The sequence below is a fragment of the Sturnira hondurensis genome, unplaced genomic scaffold, assembly GCF_014824575.4.
Source record: "Sturnira hondurensis isolate 20B ecotype Veracruz unplaced genomic scaffold, ASM1482457v3 Scaffold0006496, whole genome shotgun sequence".
NCBI classification, from domain to species: Eukaryota; Metazoa; Chordata; class Mammalia; order Chiroptera; family Phyllostomidae; genus Sturnira; species Sturnira hondurensis.
In genome coordinates this window covers 21,645,732-21,665,492 of record NW_028079127.1, presented here as the reverse complement: position 1 = coordinate 21,665,492, position 19,761 = coordinate 21,645,732, and the positions used below count along the sequence as shown (strand labels likewise).

At 50.7% G+C, this 19,761-nt stretch overlaps 1 protein-coding gene across 1 annotated transcript in view; it reads left to right on the top strand.

Annotated features, from left to right (window-relative positions):
- GLI2 (GLI family zinc finger 2) overlaps window positions 1-19,761 on the top strand; it is a 249,886-nt gene that overhangs the window by 217,333 nt on the left and 12,792 nt on the right. The window contains exons 6-10 of the mRNA XM_037049863.1: window positions 8,210-8,411; window positions 9,816-10,029; window positions 11,590-11,712; window positions 14,919-15,053; window positions 18,978-19,127. Coding sequence (XP_036905758.1) covers window positions 8,210-8,411; window positions 9,816-10,029; window positions 11,590-11,712; window positions 14,919-15,053; window positions 18,978-19,127 — 824 coding nt within the window. The remainder of the gene's footprint in view (window positions 1-8,209; window positions 8,412-9,815; window positions 10,030-11,589; window positions 11,713-14,918; window positions 15,054-18,977; window positions 19,128-19,761) is intronic.

Sequence of the window (19,761 nt, the reverse complement as noted above, 5' to 3'; positions counted from 1 at the left end):
GAGCTGTGCTGGCTGTCACTTCTCTCATTGTATTCTAGGTCTGGAAGCATGGCTGCTAAGGAGCAGGCCTCTGTGTTGGGGGGTGAGCACGGGAGTGAGTGGCAGTCACTAAAGAACCTGGGGTAGAAAGATGCAAACTCATTAGGGAAGAAACTATGCTGGGGCAAGCAGCTGTCCACTTTCAGGGAGCCTGAAAGGGGGCTGGGAACAGGGCAGCTCTGTGCTCAGGTGCTCAGCATGTGGCCGTGTGTGGGGGCTGAACATCTGAGAACCAGGAAGTGAGGAGGTGAATTCACCAGTTGGCATGAGAGCGTCCTTCTCACGTCAGCTGCTGCTGATTAACTCATCACACCCACCACAGTCCTTTCTGCACCTCTATCTTGAGAACGCCATAGGCTTCAGGGTGCAGAGGGAGGCGTCACTGGGCCGGCATTGGCCTGAGTGGCATATCAGCGACTCAGGCTGAGTGAGGCATGGAGTGGTGGGGGTGGTGGGAAGGTGGTTCTGACCCTGATGGATTCCAGTTACCGATGGTTTCTTTTCCTTTGTTCCCAGTAAGTTATAATCCAAGGAAATCAGAGTAGTTGAGTGTTCTCCTGTATTTGTCATTACTTAGTACAGTTTTTTTTCCAACTAGCTGAAATTAGATCCAGAACCTTTGCTTCTGCTTTTTAAAATGATTTAGGTATTTCTGTCCAGCTTCAATGTGGATGTGCAGCCCTGACCTGCCCTGGGGTGTCCCGGCCCTGCCCCTGCCAGGATCCGTGGGAGCCAGGAAAGCCCTCCCACTACCGTGTTCTCTGCTGGTCCCAGCTGCACAGATCCAGGAAGAGACCTCCTATTAGGAAGCTTCAGTCCACTCAGTGATGGTGTGAGTGGATCTTCCCCTCAAATTTCTTTTTGTTCAGACTCTGGCAGAGAAAATTTTGCAGGGCTGCAGCCTGGACAACACAGCTCAGGAGACAGACTGCCTGAGGAAGGACCCTGAGACTCTCTGTTCATAGGATATGTATGTTCATGTTAGGAGCTGTCCGTAAACATGACCATAACATGGAAGCTCTGTGCAGGTACAAGAGGCCTCCAGAGCTTGTGGAAAGTCAGGGACACTGTGCCTTCCCTCTCTGTCTGTCTGTGTGTTTGTGTGTGTCTCTAGTTCATTCTGAGGGTATCTATTGAGCGTCTACCATGTGCCAGGCATCTAGATGCCAGGGACACAGCAACATGCTGGTCTGCATGAGCTTCTTGGCAGGGCAGGGGTGCCGTCCTAGGGCCACCCCATCTCTGCCTCCTCTCTCAGTGCCTTCCCCTTCACATTCCAAGAGGAGGCAGCATTGTGGGACAAAGAGAACTTTGCAGAGGCCATGAGTGTCAAACTGAAGTGTGGAGATGGGTCTGCCAGGCTGAGGTGGCCCGGCGACAGGGTGTATAGGAAGGCTACTTGGGTCAGCACCCAGCAGACTAGTGCCCCAAGTCCGCTCGCTGGCAAAGCACCAGCCCAGTGTTTACCTTAAGCAACTTCCATCTGCACTGTTCTTTGTTTAATATTATATTTTTAATAGTCTTGCCTTTGGGGGTTAAATAAATGGATCTTAAAATGGAACTTTGTATTTTTCCTGAAATGGGAACCCGATAATACCTGAGGAAGACGTCCCTGTCTCTGTCTGCACCAAGCCCAAAATAACTTCACTTGGTCATGTACACATCCTGAGCTGGGGAAATACCATGGCGGTGGAGGGAAGTCGGGAAGGTGGAGAAAGAAGCCTGTGATGGGGCTCCTGTTGACTGGAAAAACCAGCCCTGCCGTCCTTCCAGGGAGGGAGGCCAGGCTGTGGGCAGGACAAAGGGCATTTCCCACGAAAGCCCCTCATCCTCTCTCTGCTGGGAGCTGACTGGCCTCCTGGTGGTTGATGAAGGCCCACTGCCTCTTGTTCTTAAGGGAGCTGAGTTATAGCAGGAAGTGTGAGGGGTGATGCTACATTGGAAGGTAACATAACTAGTTGGGAATCCAAGGTTATCATTCTGCCTAGTGGTTCTCTGGAGAGTGAGGAATTCACTGTTTGTCACCAGAGCCCTAAAATGGAATTTTCTCGTGTTATGCTGTTGAATATTGGTGATTTAACAGCAGCAAGGCAGCAGCCGCCCCCCCCCGCCCCCCACCGCATTGAGAAGATTGAAATGTTTCTGATTGAAATGTTGTCTGTTTACAGGCTGTGTTTCCTCCGAGCTGCATATTTTATTGTCATATTGACACTAATTTGACTCGGATGTCACCTTCATTCTGACGCCTGTTCTTTATGCTGCCTGTGGGTCTGGGGGCGGTTTCAGAAACCAGTTACATTGATCACACCACAGAGAGGCAAGAGGAGCTGATGGAGGGAACGCAGAGGCCCCAATCAGGCAGGAAGTCCATGTCCAGTTGCCAACAGGAGGGGAGACTGAGGCAGAGGCGACCTGGCTGCATGTTCCAGAGGGGCAGCACTGCTGAGTGTGTGTGCACAGACTAATGGTGCATGCAGCTCATCTGGTGAACCTGCACAAACAGTCCTATGAGACAAGCTTTATTAAGTCACTTTACAGATGAGGAAGCTGAGTCTGGAGCCCTAAGTGTCTTCATCCGCATCACAGAAGTAGGAACAGTTCTGGTCAGCCTCAGCCCCAAGCTTCTGGGCTCCAAAGCCTTGGCTATTTCTATAAAAGGAAGATCAGGGGACCATGGATGGCCAAGTGTGGGGTGGGTTAAAGTCATCAGGCTGAATGTCCTTAGAACTTCACCTCAGTGAGTCCACAAAATAACTGGGTGAGGGGTTAGACAATACAAAAGTGCTTCCTGATCACTGAGGACTCAGGACCCATGCACCTTGCCACAAGGTTGTGTCTCGCTGTCCCCAGGGAGAGTGTGTCCCAGCTCCATGCTGAGGACAGTTAACATCTGGCACAAAAATGGCTCCTGGGAGTTCCTTCAGAGCCAGGCTCCCTGCACCCGTCTGGCTGCCCTCAACCCAGGTACTTGGGTCCACAGTAGTCCATCCAGAGCTGTGGATGGTATGCTGGTCAATAGCTCATAGCCACCCAGAAGTGGGTGCTGGTGGCCCATCTCACAGGTACGGAACCAGCTCAAAGAGTTTCAGAGACTTGCCCAAAGCCCCCCAGTTCAGTGCCATCAGGTAGGGTCAGGACCTGGGTTGGCTGGGCCCAGGGCCTGTTCTCGTAGCTCCTGCCCTCCCTGAACACTCAGGGGTTACCTAGGGTAATGCAGCATAGGTGGCACCTAACGAGTGCTGCCGGTGTGGCAGCCGTGATTCTCACTTCTCCCCTGGAAGGTGAGCTCGGGTAGCTCAGGACTGAGGGTGCTCCTTGCTTGCAGTCCCCAATCTCCAGCCCAGTGCCTGGCATACTGTCAGCATTGCACAAGGGTCTGGTGGGTGAATGAACAAACACATGAATGAGCAAAAGAAAGAATTGTGGGTGAAACGGGTTCTACATGCGGGTGGCAACAGGATTGGATAGGGTCGGACATCTGCCCAGGTAAGGGCAGCTGTGACTAGCCACCCGGAGGCTGTCAGGCATTGGAACAAGCACATCCACAGATGAATGGACGCAACGGCCCCACCAATCCTGGTCATAAATCACAGGAGAAGCCACGGGAAATGAGTGCCTGGCTTTTCTTTCTATTTAGTGATTTATCAAGGGATGAGGCACATTAATAAACATATTTCCCGTGAGGGGGTGGAAATAACAGAGATGAATATCAGTGTCAGATTTGGCCTGTTTCCTCTTGTTAAGGGAGAAAAAAGGATGGGAATCCAAATATTAGCAAAATATTTTTGTAAAATGTATCACAAAGATACATGTATTTCTGACTTTCCATGATGTTAGATCTTCCCTCACCCCCCTCCCCCATGCAGCTCATAAATAAGTAACAGGAGTCTTTCGGCAGATTCACTTTTGCATCTTACTTTGAATTTCCTTTAAAGTGAGAATTGACAAGGTGTGAACTCAGTAAATAAGAACAAAGAGGCTTAGATGATGCTTGAATGGACAGATGAGTGTTTAGTGACAGATGTGCTGCTATGTGGCTCAGGCATTTTTTTCCATACTTGCTGTCCTTTCCTCCAGTATCAACTCTAGGCTGATCAGTCCTCCCTGCCCCTGAAGAAGCTACATCAATTTACAGTTTCATCATGGCAGCTCTGCTGGTCTTAGGCACTGTCCTTCATACTTCCCAGGTGTCCTCACAACAACCCTTCAAGCCAAGCCACACTGTCCCCATTGTACAAAGACAGGTTCAGAAAGGCTAAGTAACATGCTCCGTGGCAACCTCCAAGTGTCAGGTTTCTGAGGCTGGCAGGCACAAGCTATGGGCCCCCACACGGTGCGTGTGTGTGCATGTGTGCGTGTGTCCGTGTGTGTGATATTCTCCCAGGAGCACCCTCCCCAAGATACCGCTCCTCCCCACCTAAGCAGAAGCTGTGAGGTGGATAGTTTTTTTTCTCTTTTTCTTTTTTTTTTAATGTTTTCTCTTTTCTTCCAATTTTTTAATTTAATTATTTTTCAAGTACAGTTTTCTGTCTATTACTCCCATCCCATCCCACCCCCATGCTCCTCCCCTGCCTCCCATTTCCACCCTTCTCAGTTGTTGTCCATGTATCCTTTATATATGTTCCTCTAAATCCCTCCCCTATTTCCCCTGAAATTCCCTCCCCTCTTCCCTCTGGTCACTGCCAGCCTGTTCTCTACTTCAGTGTCTTTGGTTATATTTTGCTTGCTTGTTTGTTTTGTTGTTTAGCTTCCTGTTATAGGTGAGATCATATGGTATTTGTCCTTCAACTCCTGGCTTATTTCACTCAGCATAATGCTTTCCAGTTCCATCCATGATGTTGCAAAAGGTAGGAGCTCCTTCTTTCTTTCTACAGCATAAAATTCCATTGTGTATATGTACCATAGTTTTTTGATCCATTCATTTACTGACGGGCACCTAGGTTGCTTCCAACTCTTGGCTATTGTAAATTGTGCTGCTATGAACATTGGGGTGCATAGGTTCTTTGGGATTGGTGTTTTAGGGTTCTTAGGATACAATCCCAGCAGTGGAATTGCTGGGTCAAAAGGCAAGTCCAATTTTAGTTTTCTGAGAAAATTCCATACTGTTTTCCATAATGGTTGTACCAGTCTGCAATCCCACCAACAGTGGACCAGAGTCCCCTTTTCCCCACACCCTCTCCAACATTTGTTGTTTATTGCTTTGTTTATGATAGCCATTCTCACCGGTGTAAAGTGGTATCTCATTGTAGTTTTAATTTGCATCTCTCTGATAGCTAGTGATATTGAGCATCTTTTCATGTGTCTCTGGATCCTCTGTATGTCCTCCTTGCAGAAGTGTCTGTTCAAGTCCTTTCCCCATTTTTTAATTGGGTTAGTTGTCTTCTTAGAGTGAAGTCGTGTGAGTTCTTTGTATATTTTGGAGATTAAACCTTTGTCTGAGGTATCATTGGCAAATATGTTTTCCCATACAGTTGGTTGTCTTTTTATTTTAATGCTGTTTTCTTTAGCTGCGCAGAAGCTTTTTATTTTGATGAGATCCCATTTGTTTATTCTTTCCTTTATAGTCCTTGCTCTAGGGGACATATCAGTAAAAATGTTGCTGCGTGAAATATCTGAGATTTTCCTGCCAATGTTCTCCTCTAGGACTTTAATGGTGTCATGGCTTATATTTAAGTCTTTTATCCACCTTGAATTTATTTTGGTGTATGATGTAAGTTGGTGCTCGAGTTTCATTTTTTTGCATGTAGCTGTCCAGTTCTCCCAACACCATTTGTTGAAGAGGCTATCTTTACCCCATTTTATGATACTGCCCCCTTTGTCGAATATTAATTGACTGTAGAGATTTGGGTTTATTTCTGGGTTCTCTATTCTGTTCCATTGGTCTATGTGCCTGTTTTTATGCCAGTACCAGGCTGTTTTGATTACAGTGGCCTTGTAATACAGTTTGATATCAGGTATTGTGATCCCTCCTACTTTGTTCTTCTCTCTTAACATTGCAGCAGCTATTCGGGCTCTTTTATGGTTCCATATACATTTTTGAAGTGTTTGTTCTATGTCTGTGAAATATGCCATTGGTAGTTTAATAGGTATTGCGTTGAATCTGTAAATTTCTTTGGGTAGTATGGACATTTTGATGATGTTAATTCTTCCAATCCATGAACATGGTATATGTTTCCATTTCTTTGTGTCTTCCTTGATTTCTTTCTTCAGTGTTGCATAGTTTTCTGCATATAGGTCTTTTACCTCCTTGGTTAGATTTATTCCCAGATATTTTATTTTTGTTTTTGCTATATCGAACAGGATTTTTTTCTTGATTTCTGCTTCTGCTGATTCATTGTTAGTATACAAAAATGCCTTTGATTTCTGGATATTGACTTTGTATCCCACTGTTTTGCCAACTTCATTTATTAGTTCGAGCAGTTTTTTGGTAGAGTCTATAGGATTTTCCATGTACACTATCATGTCATCTGCAAACAATGACAGTTTTGTTTCCTCCTTTACAATTTGGATGCCTTTTATTTCCTTTTCTTGTCTGATCGCTCTGGCTAGAACTTCTAATACTATATTGAATAGAAGTGGTGACAGTGGGCAACCTTGTCTTGTTCCTGATCTTAGTGGAAAAAGCTTTTAGTTTTTGCCCATTGAGTCTGATGTTGGCTGTAGGTCTTTCATATATGGCCTTTATTATATTGAGGAATGCTCCCTCTATTCCCACTTTGCCGAGTACCTTTATCATAAATGGGTGTTGAACCTTATCAAAAGCTTTTTCCACATCTATTGATATGACCAAATGGTATCTGTATCTGTATCTATCTATATCTATCTGTCTATGGTTTGCTACTATCCGAGACTTCAGGCATCCACTGGGGTTCTTGGAATGCATCTCCCAAGAGTAAGGGGAGACTACCTCTCCTATGTGACTGCTTAAAAGGAGGAAGGTCTGCCCTCGGCTGCAGCTCCCTGCCCTTGAAGGCTCTTCAGCCACAGCTCCAGACAACTCGTCTTACAGCCCCCACCCCAGTCAGGTCTCTGGGTCTCCTCTGGATAAAGCAGTGGCTTAGAAATGGTCTGACAACATCACTGGACAACTCTCCACATGCCAAGGCTTCCACCCTGTCCAGTCCCTCCCTGACCCCTGTTTCCTCTTTCGAAAGGGGCCTGCTAGTGCAGATGTCCAGGGTGGTGGTGAGGAGGAATTGAAGGGGGGTGTGAGAAATACCCGCACACAGCAGGGGCATGTTGGTTCTCTGCCAGCCGTGCCCTGCATTTCACATACCTGCACGGAACAGCCTCTTCCTGTTCCCTGCTGGCTCCCTTCAGTGGCATCCAGAGTCCTTTAAGCTGGAGGGATTGCCTGTAAACAACTCTTGCGCTGCTTGAACACACCCTCTGCTCCCCACGACCCGGCCCAGCCCACCTCCATGCTTATGCTCATTGGTCCTGGGCTCTCCATGCCAGCCTCCTCCCTTCTGCCTGCTCAGATCTGCTCAGTCCCCCAGGGCCCCTCCTCCAGGGAGATGGCAGGCTACCTTGGCCACAGAGTCACCCAGTGGAGCTCTCTATAAGAGCCTGCTACAGCCACACACAGCAACATGGAGAACTCTCACACACTATAGTATTGAATGAAAAAGTTGAATCAGAAAGCATTTATAATTTCATTTACAAAAATAGGAAGACTAACCTGCTGCGTGTTAGAAGACAGAATAGTGGCTGCCCTCTGGATGGGTCTGGAAGGACAAAGAAGCTTCTGGGTACTGGCTAGGCTGTTTCTTGACCTGATGCCGGCTTCGTGGGTAGGTCCACTTATGCTGTGCTCTCCACTGTCATTCCTCATGCATTGCTGGATCCCGCTCTGGTCTCTGCACACGAACAGGAAGGGCACTAGCGGGTATTCAGTGCTCATATTCACTCACTATACCATCTGGCCTGTGCTTCTTAAATTCTCACCACACCATGTGTGGATCAGTCCCATTTTATAGATCAGCCAGCTAAAGCTGAGAAAAGCTACATTCGCTTGCCTGAGAGCCCACAGCTGGGAAATGGCAGAGAGCTGCGGCTCCCCGTAGATCATCCTCACAGGGTCCTCTTGTCCCCAGCCTGCCAGTGCCCCTTTTCCCACTCCCCCCCTAAGTACATGGTGCTGACATGCCTTGGGTTGACTGTCCCACAGTGTCACGTTTCTCCAGCCCACGGGTAACACCCCGCCTGAGCCGCAAGCGGGCGCTGTCCATCTCCCCACTCTCAGATGCCAGCCTCGACCTGCAGCGGATGATCCGGACCTCCCCCAACTCCCTGGTGGCCTACATCAACAACTCACGCAGCAGCTCGGCGGCCAGCGGCTCCTATGGGCACCTGTCGGCAGGCACCCTCAGGTGAGCCCAACCTGCAAGCAGAGGGCCAAATGTTGGGAGCTGGACATGGGTTGGGGAGGGGGGCGCCAAGGAGAGAGGGTCATCGCTTTCAACTTGAGAACAAAGACAGGACTTTGTGCCCCAAACACAGTTTCTGATGTGGAAAGTAAGATAGGCGTGTCATGAAAGATTCCATCATGAAATCAAAGGTGACTCCTGGTGTTCCAGTGGGTGTCATGGAGCAGCCAGACCATTGACCAGCATGGAGGCCACACGAGGCAGGAGTGACAGTGACTTGAATCATGACAGTCTCTGGCTGGCAGCAGGCTTCCCACTGTGGTCACAGCAAGGCACTCCTAACCTTCATCAACACCGGCAGCCCCCTGCAGCCCTTGACATTCTTAAGGCGCAGACCCCGACACACTGGACTAAAGCCCATGTGCATCCCCTGAATGTCCTGAGAGACCAGAGGGTTAGGATTGTCGGGAGAGCTCAGCCCAAGCACCCAGAAATAGAAGTGATGACAAAGACCTTATCTTTTGCTGTACAACAAATTACTAATACACTTAGCAGTTTAAAACAACAACAAGCACTTATCATCTCACACCATCTTTGAGGGTCAGGAAGGTGCGACAGGCTTAGCTTCGGGCCTCCCTTGAAGCTGCCATCAAGACGTCAGCCAGGGCTGGAGTGGTCCAAATGACTCAATGACCGGGCCTGGGGCTGTTTCCAAGATGACCACTCCCAGTGCTGTTGGCAGGAGATTTAGTTCCTGGTTACTTGAGCCTCTTACAACATGGCAGCCGATTCCCCCTGCCCTCCCCCATCATCAGAGCCAGCGACCTGAGAGAGCAAAGAGGAAGCCATAGCATCCCTTAACAGCCTAGCCTCAGAGGTCATCGTTTGTTTTTCAGTGTCCTGTTCTGGAAAGAGTGGCACGTATGCTAGCCAAGCCACTATGCAAGCGACGTGGTAGAGCCTAGAAGTGCAGTGGAAGTTAAAGAAGAGCTAGAGGGCTCGGGCCACACTTCCCGCTTGAGGGCCATTAGAACAGGCTCCTGAGGCCAAACGGGGCTCAACTGGGGAGCAGTGGTGCAGGGGTGCCTCTCGGGCCTCAGAGCAGGGAGGGCCAGCATGTGCGGTGAGACAGAACCTGGCACCTCCTGGGGAACAGCCTGCCAGGGTGAAGGCTGCGTCCTGGGGCAGGGCCTGGTAGCTGAGCGTAGAAGGTGAGGCCTGAGATGGCAGGCAGTGGGGCACCACTGCTGGTTCTTCAGTGAGGTGAAGCCAGGGTGACGGAGAGGTTAGCACATGCCCATCCTAATCCCTAGGCAAGGCCTCCTCGGCCCAGAAGTGTTGGCCGACAAAGCCCTGCCCCCTGCACTCCCACCGCTGCTCCATCACCTTCTCTGCTGTTCTTTGTAGCCCAGCCTTCACCTTCCCCCATCCCATCAACCCCATGGCCTACCAGCAGATCTTGAACCAGCAGAGGGGCCTGGGTTCAGCCTTCGGACACACACCGCCCCTGATCCAGCCCTCACCCACCTTCCTGGCCCAGCAGCCCATGGCTCTCACCTCCATCAACACCACACCCACTCAGCTCAGCAGCGGCGGCAACTGTCTGAGTGATGCCAACCAGGTAGGTGGGTGCAGAAGCGGGGGTTGGGCCACCGTGTACCCTCCTGGACTCCATGAGGGCTGATGATTGCATCACTCACTGGGAACTTGTGGAAGGACTGGCCGCAGGTCTGGCTGGTACAGAGGCCACCTGAGTAAAAGGGCCTTGGGCTGGATGTGGGTTGGCAGGCCTAGGCTGGGTCCTGACATCACTCGCACTCACATGGACAAGCACTCAGCCTCAGTTCTGCAGTTCCTCCCCCTAAATAAACACAGTAAGTTGACGGAGAGATCCTAGAACTCACAGAGTCTGGCACAATGCAGGTACTCTGCACAGCACATGAAATGGGTGAATTAATGATGCTCATTAATATCATGCAGTTCTGTTTTGGAGGATGAGTTTACCAAAGGCCATCTTTTTTTTAAAAAAATTTCATTTACAGCTTATATCCAATATTTTGTCTTGGTTTCAGGTGTACGACATAGTGGTTAGATAGTCGTGTACTTTACAAAGTGTTCCTCTCGATGTTTCCAGTACTCACCGGGCACCACACATAGTTACTACAGTACGATCGGTTATGCCCTGTGCTGTGCTGTGCATCCCCATGGCTGTTCTGTGGCTACCAATGTGTACTTCTCAATTCTTTCACCTTTTCATCAATTCCCCCAACCTCTCTCCCCTCTGGCAAACTCAGTCTGATCTCTGTATCAGTGAATCTGTTTCAGTTTCGTTTGCTGATTTATTTTGTTCACTTATTTGACCTTTCCTGTGGGCCTTTGACATGCCTGGGGGTATGGGCACACAGTGTTTGGTGCACAGTTGGTGCCATTAGTATTTGGTGAACAAAGGAAGTCCTATTCCGCAGATGAGGAAATGCAGTTATAGAGACAATATCAGGTAACAGAAAGAGCACAGGTTTTGGAATCAGTTAGACCGTGTTTTGGACGATGACTTGCCTGAAACCTCTTTCAGTTTGAGCTAAGACATCTGCAGAGTGGGGCCTGCTCCCTACACAGGGCCTCTGTGCAGTACCACTCATGTGTACAGCGACCCATGGAGACCTGACCCTGGTTAGCACTTCCGGTGACAATTCCTGAGGTGAAGTGATTTCCCAGGCTGCTCACCTGGCAGAGCCTAGATGTGGCCATGTGCTGGGGAAGGAGACCACACACCACAACATTCTGTAGAGCCCTTTTCTAGGATGTCCTTGCTCTCTGCGCCAGGGACCCACCTGGCAGGTCCCTCTGACAATAGCTTTCAGTTTTTGTCACACCACCTGATGTTGCTGCTCTGGGGGGCTGAGAAAATGAAGCTGCAGGTCGGGGAGGAAGGGTGCCTGGCATTTCCTAAAGGGAGGGTCTCTTCCATTTTCATGGGCAGCAGGGGCGGGGCTTGCTGAAAGGCTGAGCTCTGGGCACCTCCTGGCCGTACCCATGGCCAGAGGCCTGAGCTGGGAGGACTCAGGCGCTCAAACTTCAGACACAAGGGTTGGCCCAGATAGTCTGTGTGGGGAGGGTCCCAGAGGTTTGAGGTGGCCCTGCCCTGCCCCCGTGTGACAGGCTATCCTGTGCACCTCCTCAGAACAAGCAGAACAGCGAGTCAGCGGTGAGCAGTACTGTCAATCCCATTGTCATTCATAAGCGCAGCAAGGTGAAGACAGAGGCCGAGGGCCTTCGACCAGCCTCCCCGCTGTCCCTGACACAGGTAAGCTACTGGCCAGCCTCACCGTCTTCAGGCTGGGGCCAGCCCCATCACCTCTGGGTAGGCTGACTCGGGACGGAGACCTGTTGGTGAATGGATGAACAGAGGAAGAGCTGCCTGTGTGAGTGAACAAGCAAATGTGTGAGCCCAGGAGGGTGGGGTGGATGTGTCATGAGCTCAGGGAGGTCCCAGCACCCTGCACATTACATGCTCATCAAACATGCAGAATAAAAGTGAATGAATGGATGAATAAGTGGATGAATGTATGAGTGAGGGGAGAATGAATGTCTGGGGCTGCAGCTCTCCGCCCCCCCGCCACCGCCACCCCACAGACACCTCACCCTCCTGCAGTACAAATCCTGGTCGAACTAAGTTGCTCACACCCCTGAATGGCTCAGGCTCCAGTCCAGTTGCTCCCTCTCCCTGGAACTCTGTCCCCCAACCTGCCCCTTTGCTGCCACTTCAGCCTTTCTTGACTTTCCCAGATGATAGGACCTACAGCTACTCAGATGCCCATCGTGGCCTCTGGGATACTTTGTCTGCCTGCTGCACTATCCTGTGAGCTTTGGACATGTGGCACTTTGGTACAAGTGCCTGGTTTGTTTCTATGTCACCAGACCTGGTGTGCAGTAATGTGAAATCACATTTTCTAAGGACTCAGTGCACATTCGAGGAAATAAGTGGTGCGGTGAGGGGGAGGGAAGGGAAGGTGATTCTTCACAGGAAGGTGGGGAACGGAGTAGCCCACAGCCTAGGGCAGCCCCGGTGTGGGCTGAGACCCTTGTGCAGGTCTCTCTGGAGATCTGATCACTTATTCTAACACTCCAAGATGACAGGGAGACAGTCCCCGCTCTTGGAGCAGACCCCTGTCGTGGGAAGGGCTTGATGTGAGTGCTGACCTTGCAGACAAGCCTCCCCCCACCCCCAGGCCTCTCATGCCTGGTCTCTATCCGTTATTACACAGTCACCAGCTTGACACCAACAGTGCCGGGGCCTCCAGTCCATGCCTCCCCTGCATCTGTCACGCCATCCTTTATCAAACCTGTAAACCATGGGGCATGCTCTGGGCACTTAATTTTTATGAAATACTGGGTTCTGTTATTGTCAGAAAACAGAGGGGCTGGTGACAAATTCTTCTCCCCTCGCTTACGCCAAAGCATCTCAGCATGATGCATGGTATCCACGAGACCGGCCATCATCGGGGGCTGTTGAAATGGATGAGGACGGCACACATCCTGGAGAGATAAACGCGCAGGAGCTACCAGCACGGGCTGGAGGCCCACTGAGCACCCTGGAGTACCTGGCCCCACCCCCTCCAGCCTAGGGTCCCCAAAAAGTCCTCTTTCCTGCCCAGCTTGGCTCCTCATCTGTGTCAGGGGAAGGAAAGCCATTTCTCATGAGATGGTTGTCATCGTGTCACTCAGTGTCCTGGTTCAGTGGCCAGAGCCTTGCAAGGTGGCTGGGCATGCTTTCTCTGGGCAGAAAGTGCAGCGCAGTGATGCTCCTCCCTGCCTAACTAAACCCTTATTGTGGGCTGGGATGACACCCAGCTCCATGGGGAAGCCCTGGTCCCCCACTGCCCCTGCACCATCCTCCACTCACATGTCAACCTGGGAGCTTCTTTGGTCTTCTTTGGAGTCAGCAGAGCATGCAGCTTATGAAAATACTAAGTCTGTGTCCAGCTTTCCTGAGAGCACAGAGTGGGCATCAGGAGGCCCCAGCCCTCCCACTTCTAAGGATTTGGGCAAGGGCACTTTTCTGCATTTTCTGTTTAATGTAACACAGTGCTGCCTGGGGACCTTTTGGACTATATGTCATTGTTTTCCTTTTCGGAACATGTGTGTTAATTGAAAGGTGAGCTCAGAAACAAGCAGGAGCCCCTCTAGCAGGAGCCCTTTGCAGCTCCCGTGGAAAGTCAGTCAGGAGCACAAGTCTGGCCAGACGCTGCAGTAGTCATGCCAATGTCCACCCCTAGAGATGGACTCAGCATTAGGAGTGAGGCTGATGTGGGAGCTGCAGCCTCTGCTTTAAGAGTGTCTGGAACCTGTGGGACTCCTAACTATGGGGAGAGGTTGTCCCCTTAACCTGGGCTATAAATGTTTGCCCCAGAGACTGTTTTGAAAGACAGAACAGTTTGGCATTTGTAGGTAGTCTGAAATGTAAAGCAAGTCATTCAAACTTCTGCCTCTTTACCTGGCTTTGCTCTGAGCCTGCCTAGCAGGCCAGTGGATTATTGGAGAGTCCTCTACATCCTCTGGAGGTCTCTCTGGGCTTTTCTCCCAGCCTGGGACATCTGTGCCCCTCCCTTCCCCCAGCGCCTGCTACCTCCCAGCCTGTCCCCTTGTCAGCTGCTTGGAGGCTGCCCCTGGCCAGCTCTGTGTCAGCATTACGTGGGATGAGGTGGCGATGATTCATTCTCAGTCTGTTGTTGGTTTTGGCATTTCAAGCACCTGTGATCAGTGAAGGCCTTTTGCAGGGGCTTTTCCTGTGCCACCTTGTATGGGCACGTGTGGGCTATGTCATGCTGGGAGACTGGAGTCCAGATTGAGGCCTTCACAGACTCACTGTGTGTCCGGGGGAGGGCAAGCCAGCCCCTCTGTGAACCCATTTTTCTAGCTATCCTGTAAGAATACAAGTGCCCATATTGTGGGGCTGCTGCTGGGAGGATGTGCCAAGCGTGTTCACCCTGCAGAGTGCTGTCCTCGGTGTGGATCCCAGTGTGCTGTGTGTCCTGGGAGGAGGGGACAGTACGAGGGTGGGAGGTCTGAAGAGCCAGACCAGATACCTATTGGGTTTCTTCTGCCTCCATGGAGGAGCAGAGGCTGGACACACTGTGACTGACAATGCTTATTCCCAAACCTGTGGGACTCACCCCAGCTCCCATGGGGGGAAACTAAACCAAACAGCAGAGGTCCCTGCCCTGCTCTCTACTACCCTCCTTGCCATGTCAGTTGACTCAGGATGTGATGAGATACCTTGATGATGACAAGCTGGCACATGAGAGGAGGGAGAAGCCCCAGGATGGCTGTGTGATAGGGGAGTGGTGGGCAGGAGCCAGCTGAGGAAGGGGGTTGAGAAAGCTGATGAGCATGTGTGTGCATGTGTGCATGTGTGTAAACCTGTACAGCCTCCCCAGGGCTAACCGCAGCCTTTCCTCAGGGCTGGGATGCTGGAGAGGCTCACATGGCTATGCTCTGCCCCTGCCCCAGGAACAGCTGGCTGACCTCAAGGAAGACCTGGACAGGGATGACTGTAAGCAGGAGGCCGAGGTGGTCATCTATGAGACCAACTGCCACTGGGAAGACTGTACGAAGGAGTATGACACCCAGGAGCAGCTGGTGCATGTAAGCTCTGAACCCCAATAGCCTTCCCAGCCAGGGGCAGAGCCCAGACCACATGGAGCCTCCAGTCTTGCAGGCCCTCTGATGAGAGAAGGAGCTGGAGGAGGAGGCTCCAGGAGATGCCTGGGCCATACCCTCTGCAAGTGGGAAGCGTGATTATTTACCTGTGCCCTGCTTGGCACTTGTACATGTGTATTTCTAAAAGAGAGCTTACAGGTGCATACATAGTAGAAGAGATTATTATAAAATGAGAAAATTAGGGAGAAGATGAACAATAAAATGAAGTCAGAGTCAAGTTAATATGAAAAACCAATCCTCTGAGCTATAGTTCACATATAAATCTTTTTTTCTGAGATTCCTAGCAACCAATGCAAAGAAGGAAATAGGATGAGTTAAACCAGCAAGCAAGCATCCACAGGATAATGACAATAACAAACCTGCCCCTGAAACCTGGAAGAAGTTTCCTCTGAGGAGGATGCAGTCGGTCGTTTCCTCTTGGAGACTGCTCACAGAGACCCATTACACAAGTGTGGGGTGTTTACATCCGGGTCAAAGAGGAGGCTGTTTAAAAATGCCTGGTGCTGATGGGCACTGGGTGTGCCCTTCAGGGTGTGCCCTGTTCTGGGTCCCCGCTGTGAACGAATGCAGTGACATTCCTTATGGCAGCTGTCAGGGGCAGTTTGTGCAGTGGGAAGAGCAGGAGCAGGGCTCAGCGTGGGAAGCGCCAACTTCACACCTGGCTCCACCACAGCTAGCTGAGTTCTGAACAAATGACTGCACCTCCATGGGCCTCAGTTTTTCCTCCTGAACAGGGGAGTGAATCCTACCCCACGGGGTTTGGAGGTTAAATGGGCTCCCAACACAAGCACTTAGCAGAGAGCACCATTCGGGGTGTCCAAGCTTTTGGCGTCTCTGGGCAACACTGGAGGGAAAAGAGCTGTCTTGGGCCACACATAAACACACAAACACAATAAAAACTGATGAGCATAAAAAAGGCTTTCAGTAAACTTATGCTTTTTTGTTGGGCTGCATTCATAGCCATCGTGGGCAGCAGGTTGGACACTCTTGCATGGTCGCTGCTTTTGCCTTCTTCTCTCTGCTCTTGCCAGCCCTGAGCATTTCTCTCTTCTCCATCCAGAAAAGAACTTAAGTTCTGGAACAAGCACCCTCACACACCTGACAAATCACACACCCCTCGGTGAATTAGTGTCTGTAAGGATGAACCCCATGCTGACCTGGCAGCTCAGTTGCTGGGAGACACACTCACCGGCACAAGCATGGCTCGCTCCCAGAAGCCATCTCCAGTGAGCTTCCTTCTCCCCAGCTCCCAGAATTTAGCATTCAGAGCCCTGCCCACTCCCTCTGCTCCCTCCATTTGTGTGATCTGCCCTCAAATACTGTAGGTTTCCTTGTGTTTGGGTTTTTCTCCCCGAATTCTCAGCCAGGAAATGAATATCCCAGCAAACTCTTACTGCAGCTGCCATAGAACCTGTGAAGCAAGGTCTTCTGTAATCCCTCTTTGGGAGAAGGGGCATTGGAGCTATAAATTATAGAACAGATCAGATTCAATCAGAGGAGGAGAGGAGACAGCACCTGGGCCTGGGAGAGGGCCCAGGCAGAGGGTAGAGACCAGGACTTAAAGGATGTGCTTTGTAATGATGGGTCAGCTGCAAAGAGCAGGAAGGAAACTCCTTAAATGAAGGCCAAAGGGTCCAGATGTAGGGTGAAGGGCTTCAGCTGCAGACTCCCACCTGTGCCTACAGCTGTCCCTGAGGCTGCAGTCCTCCACTTGGCTGTGGAAAGACCAGGCTCCTGTGGGAAGGGAGCCAGGCTCCTCAGCCCAGCTCTGTCTCTGCTCCCTGGGAAGATGGGTGGCGGTGAACACACAGGAAAACTGGAAGCCCCAGTTGATTATTAACAATTTGTTGCAAAGTAATCCAATAAGAAAAAATGAAAGGCATTGTCAGAATGCATTTCTATCATTTGAAAGCTTTTAAAAATGGAAAGAGAGGCTAATACAATAAGATTTCCCTGGAAGTTCCAAATGCTGTAGATTTTGCTTGCAGCAATACCACCATTTTTATGTGTGATGGTTGGGCCTGTTACTCAGGGCACGGGCAGCTCTGTCTTTCAGAGTGAGGCGCGCCAGTGCCTAGATGCCCAGCTCTTGGACGGCGTGTGGGTTTCAAAGATCTATGGCAGCATTGTCCAGTAAAAAGACACTGCGTGCCACAAATGCAGGCCACGTGTGTAATTGTACATTATGTAGAACACGTAAGAAAGTAAAAGGAAACGGGAAATTAATTCTAATGATATATTTTATTTAACCTAATATATCTAAATTGTTATCATTTCAACATGTAATCAGTATAAAACAAAATTATCGAAATATTTGACATCCCTTGTGTTTTCATTCTCAGTGTTTGAAACAGCTGTTTACACTTACAGTCCATCCCAGATGGACGGCCACGTTTCAGGGGCTCAGAGCACAGGTGGCAAGTGGCTGCTGCACTGGACAGTGCAGGCCCAGAGGTTGTGGGAAGGGTGGGTGTGAGGAAGTGAAAGCAGAGAGGGAGCCAGGGACAGAGAGGAAGAAATGGGGCTGAAGAGAATGGGCCCCCAAGACCTGGGTATTGCACCCTCCCCATCTCCCTGTGGGGAGGAAGGCCTGGTCTGACTCATACAGGCAAGACATGACCTTGAACCAAAAGGGAGATGGAAGGGGAGGGGTGGGAGCCAAGGAGGCTCCCTGGTGGCTTTCAGAGAGAAGCCCCAGTGGGACAGAAAGCAGGAGGACCAGTGTACTCTTTCACTGCTGTGTGAGTGACTAATACCACCTATTTCTACTCCCCAGATAAATAGGCAACCCAAAAGATAGGGCCTTGAAAGTGCCATAGGCCCCACGCATATATCAACATATCCCAAGCTCAGAGATAGTAATTTCCCTGCTTCAGTGAGGACTGAGGCCTTCAGTTAAATAATCAAAGCAAGTGACTAAAACCCCAAGGGACTACCCGGGGCTGCCTGCTCCTTTACCTGTGGCAGAAAGCCTCAGTGGCCTGTGGCTCCACCTCCCAGGAGAAACTACTCTGAGAGTCATACAGGTGGTGAGACCAGGGCAGAGGCCAGGAGGTGTGGGTGCAGGGACTGGGAGAAAGAAAAGTTAACCCATGTTTTGTCCAGGGTGGTGCTGACTAAGGTGGGTGTGAGGACCCCCGCCCCCTCCCCGGGGAAGGCTGCGTGCCATGCATTGCCAGGATTCACCCAAGACAGACCCGCTCGCCCGACCAGCAAGGCTACTGGGGCCACGCTTCCCAATCATCGCATTGGTTATTCTGCTCACTGTCCTAGTCTATTCTGTCCCAAGGGCAATGTCACAGTCCCCAGAGCCCTTCAATAGGGTCTGAATCTCACTCCTCTCAGGCCACACTTACTGCAGGGCACTTAACAAGCTGGGCCTTTGGGGAAAGGGGAGAGAGCTGCCATCTTTTGGGTTATTATCAAAAACAGAGACAAACATGCATTTATGTTTCCATTGCAATAAAAAAAATTAGTTTGAAAACCTCTGGAACAATAGAGGCAAGCCTGGGAGAGGCTTCTCAGGTACCCACCTTGGGCACGTCTACCTCACTCCAGTTAATTAATGCTTACTGTTCATAGCCTGGACCATCATCATACCCGCCAGTTCTCCGTAGTCCAGAGCCTGGAGCCCAGTCTGGATGAGCAGGATGCCTTTGGCCATCTGAGATGGTCACTTTGATGACTAATGGGAAAATGTAGCTTAGAAATTAGCACACAGTATATCTTCACTTAATGGCCACTGATGACAACTCATGAAGAGGTGTTGGCGGGTGGGTGATCTGCACGGAGTGGGTGGGAGTCTGTGGGGGTGGCTGGGCTCACTGCGCTGTGGGCTTGTTTCTGCAGCACATCAATAATGAGCACATCCACGGGGAGAAGAAGGAGTTTGTGTGCCGCTGGCAGGCCTGCACGCGGGAGCAGAAGCCCTTCAAGGCGCAGTACATGCTAGTGGTGCACATGCGCCGGCACACGGGCGAGAAGCCCCACAAGTGCACGGTGAGTGAGCCCTCGGCACAGCCCCTCCCACATCAGTGTCTGTAGGGCCAGTGTTGCGCCTGCTGACCTCAGGGAATCTGGGGGAACTGGCCACAGCAGCTGCACTGGGACAGGCCTTGCCAGCGGATTGTGCTGTCTGCTCCTGCCCCTGGGCATCTGCCTCTCTTGGTCCTGGGCGCTCCTTGCCTATCTGCTATTTCAGAACTTTGATCTATTCTCTCTCAGGGGTGTAACTGCAGTTGGTGTGTGCTGGTGTCTCGAAGCTCAACTCTGCCCTCACAGTTCCTATGTCTGTGTGGCCTGGGACAGAGGGGCTGGCTTGGTAGCCCACAGAAAAGCTTCACTGGTGATTTACAGCTTGAGCAGTGATATGTTAAAAATGTTTTGGGGTTTTTTTTTAAGTGAACGTAAAGATACCTTTTAGACTGCCTCCCTTATGGAGTCAACAGAATCTGTGACAAGAATTGGTGACACACGGAAATTGTGCCCCCTTTAAGAGGGGGGTCAGCCCAGTATGCACCAACGGCATACTCTCTGTGAACTGCCCTGTTCCGTGGGTCCGGAGACTCACATTTATTCTCGTTCTAATGCCTCTGAAATCAGACTGTCTTAAAATTGGTGGTGCCCAGGATTC